At 38.5% G+C, this 16384-nt stretch overlaps 1 protein-coding gene across 2 annotated transcripts in view; it reads left to right on the forward strand.

Annotated features, from left to right (window-relative positions):
- Window positions 1-4601: 4601 nt before the first annotated feature.
- The window catches only part of CYP7B1 (cytochrome P450 family 7 subfamily B member 1), a 171977-nt gene continuing 160194 nt past the window's right edge, over window positions 4602-16384 (forward strand). For both annotated transcript variants that reach the window (XR_005794215.1, XM_040487707.1), the window contains exon 1: window positions 4602-4816. Coding sequence is in view for 1 of the 2 variants with exons in the window: in XM_040487707.1 (XP_040343641.1) it covers window positions 4704-4816 (113 nt within the window). In the remaining variant the exon portion in view is untranslated. The remainder of the gene's footprint in view (window positions 4817-16384) is intronic.

Consider the following 16384-nt stretch of genomic DNA (forward strand, 5'->3'; position numbering starts at 1 on the left):
TCAAACAACAAAATGAAATAAAAAGCATCCAAATCAGCAAGAAAGAAGTCAAATTTTCACTCTTCACGGCCCACATGATACTGTATGTGGAGAACATGAAAGACTCTACCAAAAAATTACTAGAACTAATATATGAATACAGCAAAGTTATTGTTACAGAAATGTACAGAAATATGTTGCATTTTTATACACCAATAATGAAGCACCAGAAAGAGAAATCAAGAAATCGATCCTATTTACAATTGCACCCAAAACCGTGAGATACCTAGAAATAAACCTAACCAAAGAGGTAAAAGATCTGTACACTGAAAACTCCAGAAAGCTTATGAAAGAAATTGAAGAAGTCACAAAGAAATGGAAAAACATTCCAGGTTCATGGATTGGATGAATAAATATTGTTAAAATGTCTATACTACCCAAAGTAATCTACACATTCAAAGCAATCCCTATCAAAATAACATGTGCATTTTTTACAGAGATCAAACAAACAATTCTAAAATTTGTATAGAACCAGGAAAGATCCCAGATAACCAAAGTAATGTTGAAAAAGAAAAACAAAGTTGGAGGCATAACAATTCCAGACTTCAAACTGTAATACAAAGTTGTAGTCATCAAGACAGTATAGTACTGGCACAAAAACAGATACATAGATAAATGGAACAGAATAGAGAACCCAGAAATAGACCCACGACTGTATGGTCAGCTCATCTTTGACAAAGCAGGAAAGAATATCCAATGGAAAAAAGATAGTCTCTTTAGTAAATGGTGCTGGGAGAACTGGACAGCAGCATGCAGAAGAATGAAACTGGACCACTTTCTTACACCATACACATTCACACACACACACACACACACACACACACACACACACACACACAAACTTAAAATGAATGAAAGACCTAAATGTGAGACAGGAAAACATCAAAACCCTAGAGGAGAACACAGGCAATAACCTCTTTAACCTCAGCCGCAGCAATTTCTTGCTTGACATATCTCCAAAGGCAAGGGAAATAAAAGCAAAAATGAACTATTGGGAGCTCATCAAGATAAAAAGCTTCTGCACTGCAAAGGAAACAATCAACAAAACTAAAAGGCAACTGATGGAATGGGAGGAGATATTTGCAAATGACATATCAGATAAAGGGTTAGTATCCAAAATCTATAAAGAACTTACCAAACTCAACACCAGAAAAAAAAAATAATACAGTGAAAAAATGAGCAGAAGACATGAATAGACACTTTTCCAAAGAAGACATCCAGATGGCCAACAGACACATGAAAAGATATTCATCATCAGGGAAATAGAAATCAGAACCACATTGAGATACCACCTCACACCAGAGTGGCTCCAATTAACTCAAGAAACAACAGATGTTGGCGAGGATGTAGAGAAATGGGAACCCTCTTGCACTGCTGGTGGGAATGCAAACTGGTGCAGCCACTCTGGAACACAGTGTGGAGATTCTTCAAAAAATTAAAAATAGAACTACCCCACGACCCAGCAATTCTACTAGGAATTTATCCAAAGGATACAGGAGTACTGATTCACAGGGGCACATGAACCCCAATGTTTACAGCAGCGCTTTCAACAATAGCCAGATTATGGAAAAAGCCCAAATGTCCATCAACTGATAAATGGATAAAGAAGATGTGGTTTATATATACAGTGGAATACTGCTTAGCAATGAGAATGAATGATATCCTACCATTTGCAACAGCATGGATGAAACTGGAGGGTATTATGCTAAGTGAAATAAGTCAGTCAGAGAAAGACAGATAGTATATGTTTTCACTTATATGTGGAACTTGAGAAACTTAACAGAAGACCATGAGGGAAGGGGAAAAATAGTTTTAAACAGAGAGGGAGACAAACCATAAGAGACTCTTAAATACAGAGAATAAACTGAGGATTTATGGGGGGGGGCAGGAGAAGGGGGAAATGGTGATGGGCATTGAGGAAGGCACTTGTTGGGATGAGCACTGGGTGTTGTATGTAAGCAATGAATCACGGGGATCTTTCCCCAAAACCAAGAGCACACTGTATACCCTGTATGTTAGCTAACTTGATAATAAATTATATATATATATATATATATATATATATGGTTTTAAAAAATTGGACATGTTCAGTTAAAAATCAAGGACTGTTACTGAGGAACAAGAGGAAAGTTGATATAGAGTGTCAACTTGTCATCTCTGTTAGAGAAGTGATTGGGATACAGGCATATTTTGGAGGTAAAATAACTTGAACTAGAGTGAATATAATGATGCTGATGATGGGTTACAAAGCAAAAGAATAAAAAAATGTCTTTCAATTTTATTTCAAGCGGGTCAGTTTATAGAATAGAGGTCCTTTTTAACACCAATGGAAAACACAAGAGAAACAGACACTCAAAATTTATTAAGTGTACACCATAAAGTGTTCTAAGTAAAATACTATACAGATACCACAGGAATATAACAAATCTAGGAGGTGACAATGCGGTCTTCTTTCTTTCACTTCCCTAAGACAGTGTGATTAACTGCAGGTGCTTGCTATTATTGTTATGAAATAAAATGTTTAGCATGGTGCCTGGTACATAGTAAATGTTCAATAGATTGATTAATGCTTAATATTTTTACTTATATTTTCAAACAGAAGAGTCATCCAGGAGATCAAATGGAAAATGAAGGTATAAAAGTAGAGAATGCTTGTGAAAATTAGTGAGAGGGGCTTTCTGCAGCGTTTATAGAAATGCACAGCATGGATACTGCCCTGTAAGCTGGCTCTGTTGGCCAGGCAGGGATGGAAACCAATTTGTTTTCCCTTAGAGGAGACAGAGTAGCTATTGGCTCACTGTATCCTATTGGATTTCCTAGAAATTTGAATTTACAATAGAAGGAAGGAGAGGCAGTAGTAAGACCCTGGAATAAAAGTCAAAGCTGAAGATATTCAAAAGCATTGGAGTTCTAATACTAGCCCAGCCATTTACAGCTTCAAGGTCAAGGACAACAACACAGTAGTAATTCAGTAACAGAGCACCAAGAGCCAGGCACCTACCTGCAAAGTACTTACAGCTATGTTATCTCAACTCTGGGTGGGGGATCAGTAGGTGGGGCTAGAGAGTGGGTGCAGACAAGGTTGTCTGAGAGATGGTTACCCACCTTCTATAGCAGGAAAGACAGACTTAGAAAGAACTTAGATATGGTAGAAAATGTGATGAGGTGGAAAATTGAGATAGTGTTAAAAGTATGGAGGACCAAGAGGTTAATTACAAAAGAAGAGTTAGGGATAATTTCTAGGAGGAAGTAGGATTTGAGCTGGGCCTTGAAAGGTAGGTAGAATTTTAGCATCTAGGGGAGACAGGAAAACTTCAGGCAGAGCAAATATCATAGACAAAGGTGTTAAAGGTCTGACTGTGAGGGAAGCAGTGGCTCCAGATTTAGTTATATGGAACTGTACCAGCTGTCCTAGTAATACAATGGAGACAAACCCAGAAGGGCATCTCCCTGGAGGTCCAAGATTTATGACTTTATCAGAATGGCAATCAGTAAGAGTTCTGAACAGGGTAAAAGCAGGATAGGTCTGTGTAGTAGGGAGATGCCATGGTTGGGGGAAGGGCTGGAAAGGTCAAAGGTCAGAGGCCTGGCCATCAGTTCCTAAGCTGTTGTAGTAGTCCAAAGAACTGTGGAAATAAAAATCTTGCATAACGTAAAAAACACCGTGGTCTTGCACTAGTTAGGCTAATAGTTACTAAAATGGTTAACAGTTACTTAAGTGAGCAGGGAGGGTAAATTACTTAACCTGAGTTTCGTTATATGTTCTCCAAAATACCGCTAAAAATTACATCTCAAGTTTGGTGTGGAGAGTATATTAATACATGGGAAGTCCCTGGTGAATGGACCTCACTCAGGGAAAGACATTTAAAAAACTTCTCCCTTATCTTTTGTTAAGACCACCTGTGGGGCTTGTACCGCTTCTATTTTGGCCCTCAGCGTTGTTCTGCAATAGACTAGTCTCTTCTCTCTTCCTGGATCGTGTGCCTCAACGGCCCTGGTCTCTCGGACAAGCCTTCGCACACAGTAGGCTCTCAACAAAAGCGTGTAAGCAAACAGGATGTGCAGGGCCAAAAAGGCTGCAAGGACCAGGTCGGAGGCGGCGCGCACCACGGGTATCTGTCGCTCGCCAGGTTCTCTGGGTCGTGCCTAAGAGATCAGCGGTGCCGCTGAGCAGCGGGCACAGTCCCAGCCCTTTTCAGGGGTACGCAGGGTCCCTCTGCTTGAGCGGCGCGGGCTACGGAATGAGAAACCCAAGCGACTCACTTCCAGAACTGAACAGAAATCTCCCTCCTCCAGGCCTTCAGAGGTTCCTCGCCAGGAAATCCTAACCCCTTCCCCCTCTTCTCTGGCCCTCCTTCCGGCCCCTAGGAACCCGGGCGCCGTTTTCCAGAAGCCACCGGGCCGGAGGCGGTCGCGGAGCTGGGCGGTACGCGTGGGTGGGGGCTGGGCCGGGGGAGGGGAGTGCAGGAACTTTGAAACTCAGCCTCGGGGGCCCGCGGTGACATTCCTGGCAGCGCCGCGAGCAGGCCAGCCTCTGGCGGCCGGACCGAGGGAGAGCCGCGCAGAGACGCCGCGGGAGGCAGCAGTGTCGCCGTCCCGAGAGAGACCCCTGGCTGGCCGCTGCGGCGCGCGGGAACCAGACGGCGGAAGACTTGTCCTCGGGCATGGGCCTCTTCTCGCTGGAGCCCTTGCTGCCGCAGCTACTCAGCTTCCAGGGCCTGGCCCTCGCCGCGGCCCTGCTGCTCGGGGTCTTGTGCCTGAGCTCCAGGCGCACCAGGTAAGCGCCCCCGCGACCTCACCGCGCGGCCGGGCAGCCAGGGCCACGCATGCGCTCTGGGCCCCGCGGACCGCGCGCGACCCGGACTGTGGAGAGTGCCCCGCGATTTCAAGTGCGGATAGTCACAAGTTGTTGCGGGCGGCGGCGCCTTGGGGTATTGTGTGTACTGACAAAGGCTTCTTCTGCCTCTTCCCCATACACACGCATACGTATTAAAGCGTTGGGACTGAATTCGATTTGCTGCTCCTGTATAGGTTGTAATAAGCCCTGGATTTGCATTATTCATTATGCATCACGCATGGCTTCCAAACAGACACATTTTGGTGCCGACTTACAATGAGTTGATGCTTTATGACCTAGAATTCGTAGAGCATTTCGGGAGGGGAATTTTCTTACATTTCATTAAGTTAAAAGTGAAATGTTTCAGGAGAATGTCAGTGTCTAGTATGAAGAATAACTCTGGGTGCTTCTCTGTGCCTCAGTTTACTACACTGTACCTCATGCGGAAAAACGCAGTAATAACACCTCATGGGAGTTTGCTGAATACGAAATAAGTTTACAGTGTGTATTTTGTGCATTTACTGTATTATTTTTATTAGAAAAAAACCAATAACACAGCACCTAGAAGTGTGTCACTTCTTTATCTGATTTGAAATGTGAAAGTAGAAACAGATATTCAAAATAAAAGCATTCACTCGAAATCACTCTATTTTCTCTTTGTGATTAGATGTCACATACACACGTGTGAGATATATATATATATATATATATACACACACACACCTACACACGTGTGAGATCTAATAGATATTAGATCTCTATTAGATCTCTATTATATATCTATATATACAGATATCTATTATGTATCTACCGATCTATCTATATAGATAGATGGATGGATTGATATACCTACACATAGATATGTTTATAGGTGTGTGTGTGTGTGTGTGTGTGTGTGTGTGTGTGTGTGTGTGTGAGATACAGGTTGTTTCTCAGTAGTTTTGGGAAAATGGCACCATTGTACCACATTCAAATACCTGTGGACATTTCTAGAATGCACATGGGTGAATACTCTAGAAGGGAACTTTCGCTTTTTTCCCTAGGCAGGTTTTCAGTGATCATCCTGGAATGTGTCATGCCCTCTCCCAGGCTGCCTTTTCCAATGGCTGTGCTTTAGAGCCCCAAATGAGGACTTAGGATGCTTTAATTTCAGTGTTATGTGATTCTGTGTAGATTCAGTGTCAGTCAATGCCACATTTGAAATAAAACTGAGAAATTCAAGATATGATTTGGATGGTGCTAGGAAACAGTTTATTTCCAGAAAGTCATTAATATGATATAAATTTTTGTCCAATAATTTATATATATATATATATGTGTGTGTGTGTGTGTGTGTGTGTGTGTGTGTGTGTGTGTGTGTGTTTAAAAATCACCGTCTTGGGGCGCCTGGGTGGCGCAGTCGGTTAAGCGTCCGACTTCAGCCAGGTCACGATCTCACGGTCCGTGAGTTCGAGCCCCGCGTCAGGCTCTGGGCTGATTCAGGCTCAGAGCCTGGAGCCTGTTTCCGATTCTGTGTCTCCCTCTCTCTCTGCCCCTCCCCTGTTCATGCTCTGTCTCTCTCTGTCCCAAAAATAAATAAACGTTGGAAAAAAAAAATTAAAAAAAAAAATCACCGTCTTTTACTAATAATAGACTGGAACATAGATACGGGCTTTCTAAATTATTATAAAGACAACATATAAAAACAGAGTGTGTATAGCAAGGCAAACATGAAAGCAAACATGTCTCTATTATTCTTTCTCTACCTCCTATCCCCAGCAAAAATGATGAAGGTTAGTCTGACCAAAACAATAAAAAATAAATATAAAATGGTTAAATTCTTTTAAGTGAAATACAGAGTGGCACTAAATTATGTATGTGTTAAAGGGGACACTTAGAATGAAAACATTTATAATAATGAATATGGGAAAGTGTTCACAGAAAATATGGTAGGGAAGAGTCAGTAACACAGATTTTTTAAATGTTGCAGTTCTGGACAGCAGAAGTCTGAAACAGGCCTTACTGGCCTCAATCAAGGTGTTGGCAGGGCTGCGTTCCTTTTGATGGAACCAGGGGAGAATCCATTTCCTTGTTTCTTCCACTTTCTGAAGGTCACTAGAATTCAGATTTCTTTTTCATACTCTGATACTCCTACCTCTAGCTTATAAGGATCCTAGTGATTGTGTTGAACTCACCCAAATAATCCAGGATAATCTTCCCATCTCAAAGTCCTTAACTTAGTCACATCTATAAAGTCCTTTTTGTAATGTAAGGTAACACATTCACACATTTGGGAAACATCTTCCTACCACAGTACTCCCTCTGACCTCCAAAGATTTCTGTCCATCTTACATGCAAAATATATTCACTCATCCCAACATTCACAAAAATCTCAACCTATTAGAATACCAACACAAAGTCCAAGATCTCATATAAATCTCATTGAGCTCAAAAGTCCCAAATCTCACCATTTAAATCATCTAAATCAAGTGTAGGAATCTGGGTATGATTGATCCTGGGACAAAAATTCCCAAGAACATCATGGGACTTCCATGCATGTCACAGGGATTGACTCCATCAAGAAGAGGCTCCTCCACAGATTTTTCCTGGATCATTCCCTTTACATTCCAGGCTACTTTTGACAGGGCTGAGGGGAACATTAGTCACATGCCTAATCTTTTCAGTGTTCACTAATACTTTGATCAGGAATGTGTATGACTGAACTGTCAAAAGTTCAAAACAGCCAACGTGAAACCAATGAATCACTGAAGTAGTAATTAGTAAGAAATTATTGTGCATATACCAAAAAGATAGTTCACAAACCACGAGTGCTCAAACCAGAACATGGGATGAGTTTCAGTGGTATATTTTTATAAAGCAGCTTATATTAAGGTGAGAAATCAGTGACTGTTTATTCCTCACAGTGATGGGTTACATTATTATAATTTTCAGTGGTTACCTCATATAAACCTTGAGAAACAGTTCAAGGTTTTTTTGTGTGTGTGGTTTTTTTTTTTTTTTTTTGGCATTTCCAAAGTTACAGGTAAGAAATGATCCAGATCAAGTTAACCTTGCAAAATAAGCTAAATTAAGCTTTACCTGAATGACTAAACTGGTTCTGTCTGCTGAGGGAACCTTCAAGGCTGTCTCCATCTATCTTTCAATTTAACAGAATACTCCAACCTTTTGATTTTCCCAGGCACTAGCAAAATTTGTTCAGCCACATCTTTGGCTTTCTTTCCAGAGCACTCTTTCTTGACAGTGAATCTCCTAGTTTTACAGCCTGAATAGGCTGAGAACTTCCCAAAGCATCAGTTCCTGGTTCCTCTAGGCCCAAGGATTCTTCCCTTCATATCTTTCCTCTCACATTCTACTATAAGCGGCAAGTCAAACTGGGCTACCCCTTCAACACTTTGCTTAGAAATTTCCTTGGGTAAATACCCACGTTCATCCTGTACAAATTCAGCTTTCCACATTATGGCAGGACACAACGTAGCTGAGTTTTCTGCAACTGTGGGATAAAGATCTCTTTTGTCCAGTTTCCAGTGGCATACTTCTCATTTAATCTGAGCCCTCACCAGCAGTACCTTTAATGTTAATATTATTACTTATCGTCTCTTTAGGGTGGTGTAAATATTCTTTAAGATGATATGTATGTTCTCTCCTGTAGCCCTCACTTTCTTCTGAGTCCTCAGTAAGAGTGTTGTTAAAATCTGTATTTCTACTAACCATATGTCCAAGGCAATCTGGATTTTTTTTTCAATCATCTTCCTCAGAATTCATCAGCCATTGCCCAGTCAAGTCATGGCTACATTTTTACGTATTTGTCACAGCAGCATCACACTTCCAGGGACCAGAATTGTGCTAGTTTCCTACTGCTGCTTTAACGAATTATTACAGATTCACTGGTGTTAAACAACGGACACTTATTCTTTTACATTTCTAGAGGTCACAGTCTTACTGGTCTAATATTAAGGTTTTGACAGAGCTGAGACCCTTCTGAAGGTGTTAATAGGTTCTGAGAACATCACTGAACTTGCACTATATGAGGAAAGTCATCAACTAGAAAAACACCTGAAAGATTGAGCCCAGAGAAGGTCGCTTCACCAAGTGATATTTTCCAGACTGCCTCAGAGAGAATCCCGTTCCTCAGCAGGAGATTCAAAGGGTCCATGAACTCCGTGACCATTGACTTTGACTAACCTGAATCATCTTCCTTAACTAGAAAGTGGAAATAACAGTTGCCACATAAGGTAGATGTGAGAAGCAAAGTGGTGAGAAGTGATTTCTTTTTGATTTTTAAGATGTCAAGGTTATGTAGATAATGAGTTATTTTGAAATGTTGATGTGTTAGCCAAAGCATAAGAGACTCTTAAAAACTGAGAACAAACTGAGGGTTGATGGGGGGTGGGAGGGAGGGGAGGGTGGGTGATGGGTATTGAGGAGGGTACCTTTTGGGATGAGCACTGGGTGTTGTATGGAAACCAATTTGACAATAAATTTCATATATTGAAAAAAAAAAGAAATGTTGATGTGTTGACATCACTGTATCACATAAGTCCATTATTTCCTCTTTCTAATTGATTAATTACTCCCAAACAAGACCCATGGTGCTCTAGATCCCTCACATTGTTACCACTGCCTAGACAATGAGAAGAGCTAGGTTATTGTAGTAGATGTATTTCTTGTTTCTTCTTCTTTATAGGAAAAGGATGTGGGTAGCTGAAAGCAAAGTAATTTTCTTCTCAAGAGTTTGCCGAATTTAACAGGCTGATTTTTATGTTTTACATAGGAGGTGCTAGAGAGATCTCCAGGCACATTTCTGGCAACAAGTAATCAGTTACTCCATGGTACTGCACTTTCCCTTATTAAACTGCAGAGTTTGAATTAGTCTTGTTACCATTTGAGACAGATTTCAGGCTTGCTTTGCTGTTTTATTTTGTAACTTAAAAAAAGAAGATCTCAAAGGTAGAGAATATTCTTATTGTGTAATTAGAGGAACATTTGAGCTCTGAAAATACTTTGCTGTTTATTTGTGTACCCTTCAAAGTGACCATTTGATGGGTTGTGGGAAGTTCAGAATTGTTCATTGGGTCACCATTAAGGGTGATCCAATGCTGTAATCATATTTGCTGATTATCTGTTTGCAGAAGAGAAATAATTTCAGAAGTTACACAAGATCCACATGAATCTCTTATCTCTATAAGAAAAAAAATCTTGGAGTGCTTACCTTAGAAATGTAGGGCCATTTATATATGTAAAGTCACTCATGGCTTAGTGTTTCCCAACAATGGGACCTTCTTATAGAAGGCAATGTAGTGTAAGGCAAAGAGCATGGCTGTGAAGCCAGATGGACCTAGATCCAACAGCCAGCTCCACCCCACTATGATGCTGAGTTTTGAGAAGAAGGTAAGGGAAGATAGAAATGAACAATGTTCAGGCCCTACTTTATCCACACTTCGTGCTGAGATGTTTTGTGTGTATTATCTCATTTAATCTTCACTGTGGTTCATGAGATAACTGTTTTTAAGCTATTTTTCAGAAGAAGAGATTAACACAATAAGTAATTAGCTCATTTGCCTAAGGTTGCAGATTTACTCAGAAGTGGAACTGGGTTTTTGATTCCAGGTCCATAGCTATGGTAGACAGAATAAAACCCCCTTAACCCCAAAGTTGTTCTCACCTTAATTCTCAGAACCTATGAATATGTTAGGTTACTTGGCAAAAAGAAGATTAAGGTTGCAGATGGAATGAAGGTTGTTAATCTGCTAAACTTAAAATGAGGGATTATCCTGTACTATTTGCATGGGCCAAATGTAACCACAAGTAAACCCTGGAAGAAGGAGGTAGGAGAGGAAGTCTACCAACCATTGGTGGCTTTGGAGATGGATAAGGAGTCCAAATGACATAGAATGTGGGCAGCTTATTGAAGCTGGGAAGACAAGGAAATAGATTCCCCTCTAGAACCTCCAGCAAAGAACCTAGTCCTGCTAACATCTTGATTTTAGCCCAACGAGACCCGCTTTGGACTTCTGGGCCATAGAGCTGTAAGATAATACATTTGTGTTGTATAGGCTACAGATTAGTGGTAATTAGTTATAGCAGCTATAGCTAGAAAACTAACACAGTACCCGTATCTTCCATGCCCTTTACCTTAACTACACTGCCTTTTGTAAGAAGTTTCAAAGAGTGGGAAAGACTGGGCCTTGGGTGACTTTCCTTGTTGCCTATGAGAAGCAGGACAGAAAGTAAGCATTTCTAAGTACTCAGTGGCTTCATGACTATACTAATGCGTGGCAATTTGAGAATTTTTGGTCCTACACTTCACAGATCATCATAGGCTAGTCATCAGTCTCTCTTCCTTACCTATCAGTATACAAGTAAGTTTTGAATGTTTGTTATGTATCTTGCATCTCTGAATGTTTAAAATCATTTTGAAAATAAGTCATAGACGTGTAGGCATTTAGACCCAGATGTGAACTGGTCAGATTTCTTATTTCTCAGACTTGGTGCATCCCTACATCCTGCTGCCCACAGCCTGGAGGATAAAGCAGGAGAGGACTCTGAGGATTTGAGGGGACCTATGGGGGTGGGATACTGCACTTTACTGACTTCCAAAAAAGGAGTGGAGCAGAGAGAACCATCAGCTGTAGAGCAAAGATAACAGCCTCTTGTAGGAGAATATTTCTGTATTTTATCCAAAGTAAAATCCCACTGAAACTACTTCAGGTTACTCTTCTGTGAAAGGCAAAGGACAAAATTATAGAAAGCTACTTTGCTGAATAAGAGAAGGTGACATCTATTATATTGTGCATTTTTATAGCCAGAGTGCTCATTTTTATGGCTTTGGCATTTTTTTGACACAGAAGTATTTGGGATAGGATCTTCTTTTTTTTTTTTTTGTCCATAAGAAAGTGGAAAGGATTAATTAAGTCTATAATTGCTTAACGCAGAAATTAATAGACATTTTAATAAAAGCACAACCATAACAGGATTTAAATCCATTGTCATTTCTCCTCATAACTTTATCCTAAATAGTTGATAATAATGAAGGAGAAACTGTAGGTGCTTTACTGACTAGTTTCTCAGTGAATATTTGTCATAAGAAATGAAGGGTGAATGAATCAATGAACAGTTTGGTGCATTAATTATCTATTTCTAATCTGAATATTTTAGAGTTGTAGATATTGATATAAAAATATACAAACTTCATACAAAAATTATACATCAAATGTCATACATGTCAAGTTTTCTGCTGCTTTAATTAAAAAGGGAAGATATCATAAGCAAGTGTTTACCTATCATGAATATTTATAAATGGAGAACAAATTGGTGCAATGGTTATTCTTTAGTGTAAACCTAACTGAAAACATAGCAATTGGAGTGCAGTCAATTCCTAAAATTCCTGCTTTTGCAAATTCAGAATTTAAACATAGGTACTGTTAAGTTTCAGTTCTAGGTACTGGATTTTGTAAGTGTGCTTATGATTCCCCTCCCTGGCATAGGTGGACAGTGTGTTTTATTTAACAGATCAGAGCTCCTTTGAGAAAGGGCTGAGCCTGGTTTCATTAATAACATAGAATCACACACATTTTGGTCCTTAGTACACTTAAATAACGGTAGGATCATTACTCACAAACTATTAACGACACCATAGTTTCTGTCTGAAAATCAGAATCGTCCTGGTGAAAGCATTGTCTGTCCGAAAGTCAAAATCATCCTGGTGAAAGCATTGCTTTATATTATCTATACCTTGGAACTCTGAACGTCCAAACTGCTTTATCTCAGGAAGACAAATGGCTTGTAGCTCAGTCATGTCTAGTGAGGATTTAGTGTCATGAGACTATATTTTGCTGCTTTGGTCCTTTTCAGGCACGATGTGAGGGGATTACCTTCTATGGATGATGGACAATTACCACTTTAGGGGTAGCTACTCCAGTATTGTTGACTCTTATCTATTTTTGTGTATTGAATATATAGTACTATGAAGTTGGTTTTGACTTGTTGTAATAATAACAATGGACACTTTTGAGCATTTCCTATGTGTCTACTAGATAATAGAGGCAAGTATTTTATATTCATTATTGTTTTAAATTTATTGAATCTTTCCTCACAATGATGTTTTGCATTTTATAGAGATATGAAGTCTCATGTAAATAATGTTCCCAAAGTTATACAACCAGAATGTAGTGCAGTGTAGAATTCAGACCCGTGATGTTTGGCTTCAAGTCCAATCATCTAACACTATTTTAACTTTTTTTCTTACTCTTTTAATCTTTGTCGTAATTTTCTGACATATACATTTAACCTTTCCTGAAAACTTAAGTATTAAGATCTAATACAACTTTTAAGCATTGCTAGTAGAAATTTAATTAAGATAGGAACATATGCATTAGGACTTTAAAAGAAGAATGTGTTAAATCTTAAAAATAAAAAAAAAAGCAGATAATGATCGTCTGCTATCTCCCTCTTGCACTAGATTGTGTGAAAGTCACATTTGATGGACAATGTTAGAAAATACATCTTTTTCCTTTTCTCATATATTTACTTTTGCATCCATTCATTTAATGACTTAGCAGAGGATTTGAGATTCACTCCATGCCCAGACTGCCCTTTGTTCAGGTACAGTAGAAAACAGGACAAACAATAAAGGACCCTGCCCCCCCTTTTTTTTCCTTTGGACATGCACAAATCTGCACGTAATTAATTTGATGAGTTTGTAGATAAGTATACATCCATGAAACTGTCACCACAATCTGTCATAAACATATCCATCACATGCATCTTTTTTATTTATGATGATGATGATAAGAACACTTGACATAGTATCTACCCTCTTAGCAAATTTTGAAGTATACAATACAGTATTTTAACTATAGGCATGGTGCTGTGCAGATCTCTAGGACTTATTCATCTTGATAACTGAAACTTTGTACCCTTTGACTAATATTTCTCTGATTCCCCCTCCCCACTAGTTTCTGTTATTCATTCTACTCTCTTCTTTGAGTTTGACTATTTTAGATTCCTTAGATAAGTGGTATCATGTAGTATTTGTCCTATGTCTGGCTTATTTTACTTAGCATAATGTCTTTCAGGTTCATCCAAGTTATCACAAATGGTGGGGATTCCTACCTTTTTAAAGCCTTAATAATATTCCATCATATATATATACACCACATTTTCTTTAATCATTTATCTGTAGATGGATATTTAGGTTACTTAGGATATCTTGGCTATTGTGAATAATGCTTTAATGGACATTGGAGTGTAGATCATGATTTCAATTTCAATTTTTTTTTGTATATATACCCAGAAGGGTGATTGCTGGATTATTCAGTAGTTAAATTTTTAATTTTTTGAAGAAATGCTATACTGATTTCTGTACTGGCTACACCAATTTACATTCCCACCAATAGTGTACCAGGGTTCCATTTTCTCCACATATTTTCCAACACTTGTTATCTTTTGTTTTTTTTGATAATAGCCATCCTGACTGGTGCGAGGTAATATCATTGTGATTTTTATTTGCATTTCCCTGATTAGTTTTGTTGAACACCTTTTCATATACCTATTGTCCATTAATGTCTTCTTTAGAAAAATGTTTGTTTAGTTCCTTTGTCCATTTTTTAAATTAGTTTTATTTATTTATTTATTTATTTTTATAATTGAGTTTTAGGAGTTACCTATAGATTTTGGAGATTAAAGCTTTATCAAATATATGGTTTGTAAATATTTTCTCCCATTCTGTAGGTTGCTTTTTCATTTTATTAATTGTTTCATTTGCTGTGCAGAAGCTTTTTAGTTAGATATAGTCCCACTTGTTTATTTTTGCTTTTGTTTCCTGTGCTTTTGGTGTCATGTCCAAGAAATCATTGTCAAGAAGCTTTTCCCCTTCTAGAGGAACATGCCGCTTGACACAAAGAATAGTAAGCAGGCTGAGAGTTGCACCTTAATCTCTCTGAAAACTTATAAAATTTGATTCAAGACCCCTGTTTTCAAAGGGAAAATAATGTTGAAGAACCCAGAATCAACGAGGAAGGATATTTCACTGTTTGGGAATCAATTAAAGGCTGTTCAGTGTGTTTTCCATTTTAACAATCCTTCATAAGCGGATTGTACAAGCTGTTATACGTGTCATTGATGCAGTTACTATTGCGCTTCTAGAAGCAGCATTAAATATTGTGTGAGAAAGTGTTACAGACAGTTCAAATATACTTGATGTAGCAAAGCGTAGTGGTTCTTGATATGTCTCTTGAATGCTCTCAGGTCTATAGTGAACTTTCAGTCTTGCTTTGGATTTTGAATAGTCTTTTTCACATGGACAAAGAATCTCAGTACTATATGCAGAATGTGTAACTTTGCCCTTATATTTCTTTGCAGGCCTACATGCAAATTCTTTCACTATACATTCAGTGTGTGTGTGTGTGTGAATATATAAATGTATAAATATATGTGTGTATATATGTGTATATATTTCAAACTAGTTCTACCCTTTTTGCTTGTCAGTGTGTTGTGCCATATGGTATAGAGCATCATGCCAAAAGATAAAAATATTTCTAGAACATATGAAATCACCAGTCAACTGAAGAAGGGTAAAGACTTTTGACCACAGCATTTGTGACTCTGATGCATTTGTGGGTAATAGTACATAGCTTAATACCCCCATTCTAAAAACAGGACATATTTTGAAGTTAAAATGGCTCTTAACTTTTTAGGGGAAGGAATCCAAAAGTAAAGGCTTCGGAAATTTTATTTTTCTAAAGGAATTGATTCAAATTAGTGTTTTCTTTCTATACTGAAATTCTCCATATTTATTTATAGAACTTTCCCCCTCTCATTTTAATCTCTAGAGTTACCATAGAGAGAGGCCTTGAAGATAGAATCCACCCTATTGCAGGTGGATAGAGTCTTTTGGCTCTGGATCACATGGCCACTACACGGTTTTTCTAACTTAATTCCATAGATGGGATGTTTTAACCAAAAAAAGAAAGGTACAGAAAATCAAATCCCACAGCATTCTCAGGGACCATGGAATAAAGTCATAAGAACAGTTTGATTCAAAGGTATTTACTGTCCAACAATAAGCAATAAGTGATCTGCAGGTGGTCTACAATATGTGTTACTGTGCTACTCGGATTTTACTCATTTTAGGCCTCATTTTACTCATTTTAGACGTGGATTCCTTTGTGCTACATTGAATATTGTTTTCAACTACTTAACTAATAAAAACGAGAGGGAAAAAACTTAAGTAGTTGATTCATTACCCAAGGATTGAGTTGAATGCATTTTTTACTAGAGAGAGAAACTGTTACGTAAATAAGAGTAAGTGCCATTGCCATGATCTTTCTGGGTAACAGTTCTGTAAATAGTACTCATGTTATTTGACAAAGATCCAGTCTTAACTTTTCATCTCTTCACTAATTGATTCTTCTTTTGTATTGATTCACTTATCCTAATTGTCCTGTTTTTCTTTTCTTTTTTCTTTTCTTTTCTTTTCTTTTCTTTTCTTTTCTTTTCTTTTCTTTTCTT

The sequence above is a fragment of the Herpailurus yagouaroundi genome, unplaced genomic scaffold, assembly GCF_014898765.1.
Source record: "Herpailurus yagouaroundi ecotype Mexico unplaced genomic scaffold, PumYag 165, whole genome shotgun sequence".
Taxonomy (NCBI): Eukaryota; Metazoa; Chordata; class Mammalia; order Carnivora; family Felidae; genus Herpailurus; species Herpailurus yagouaroundi.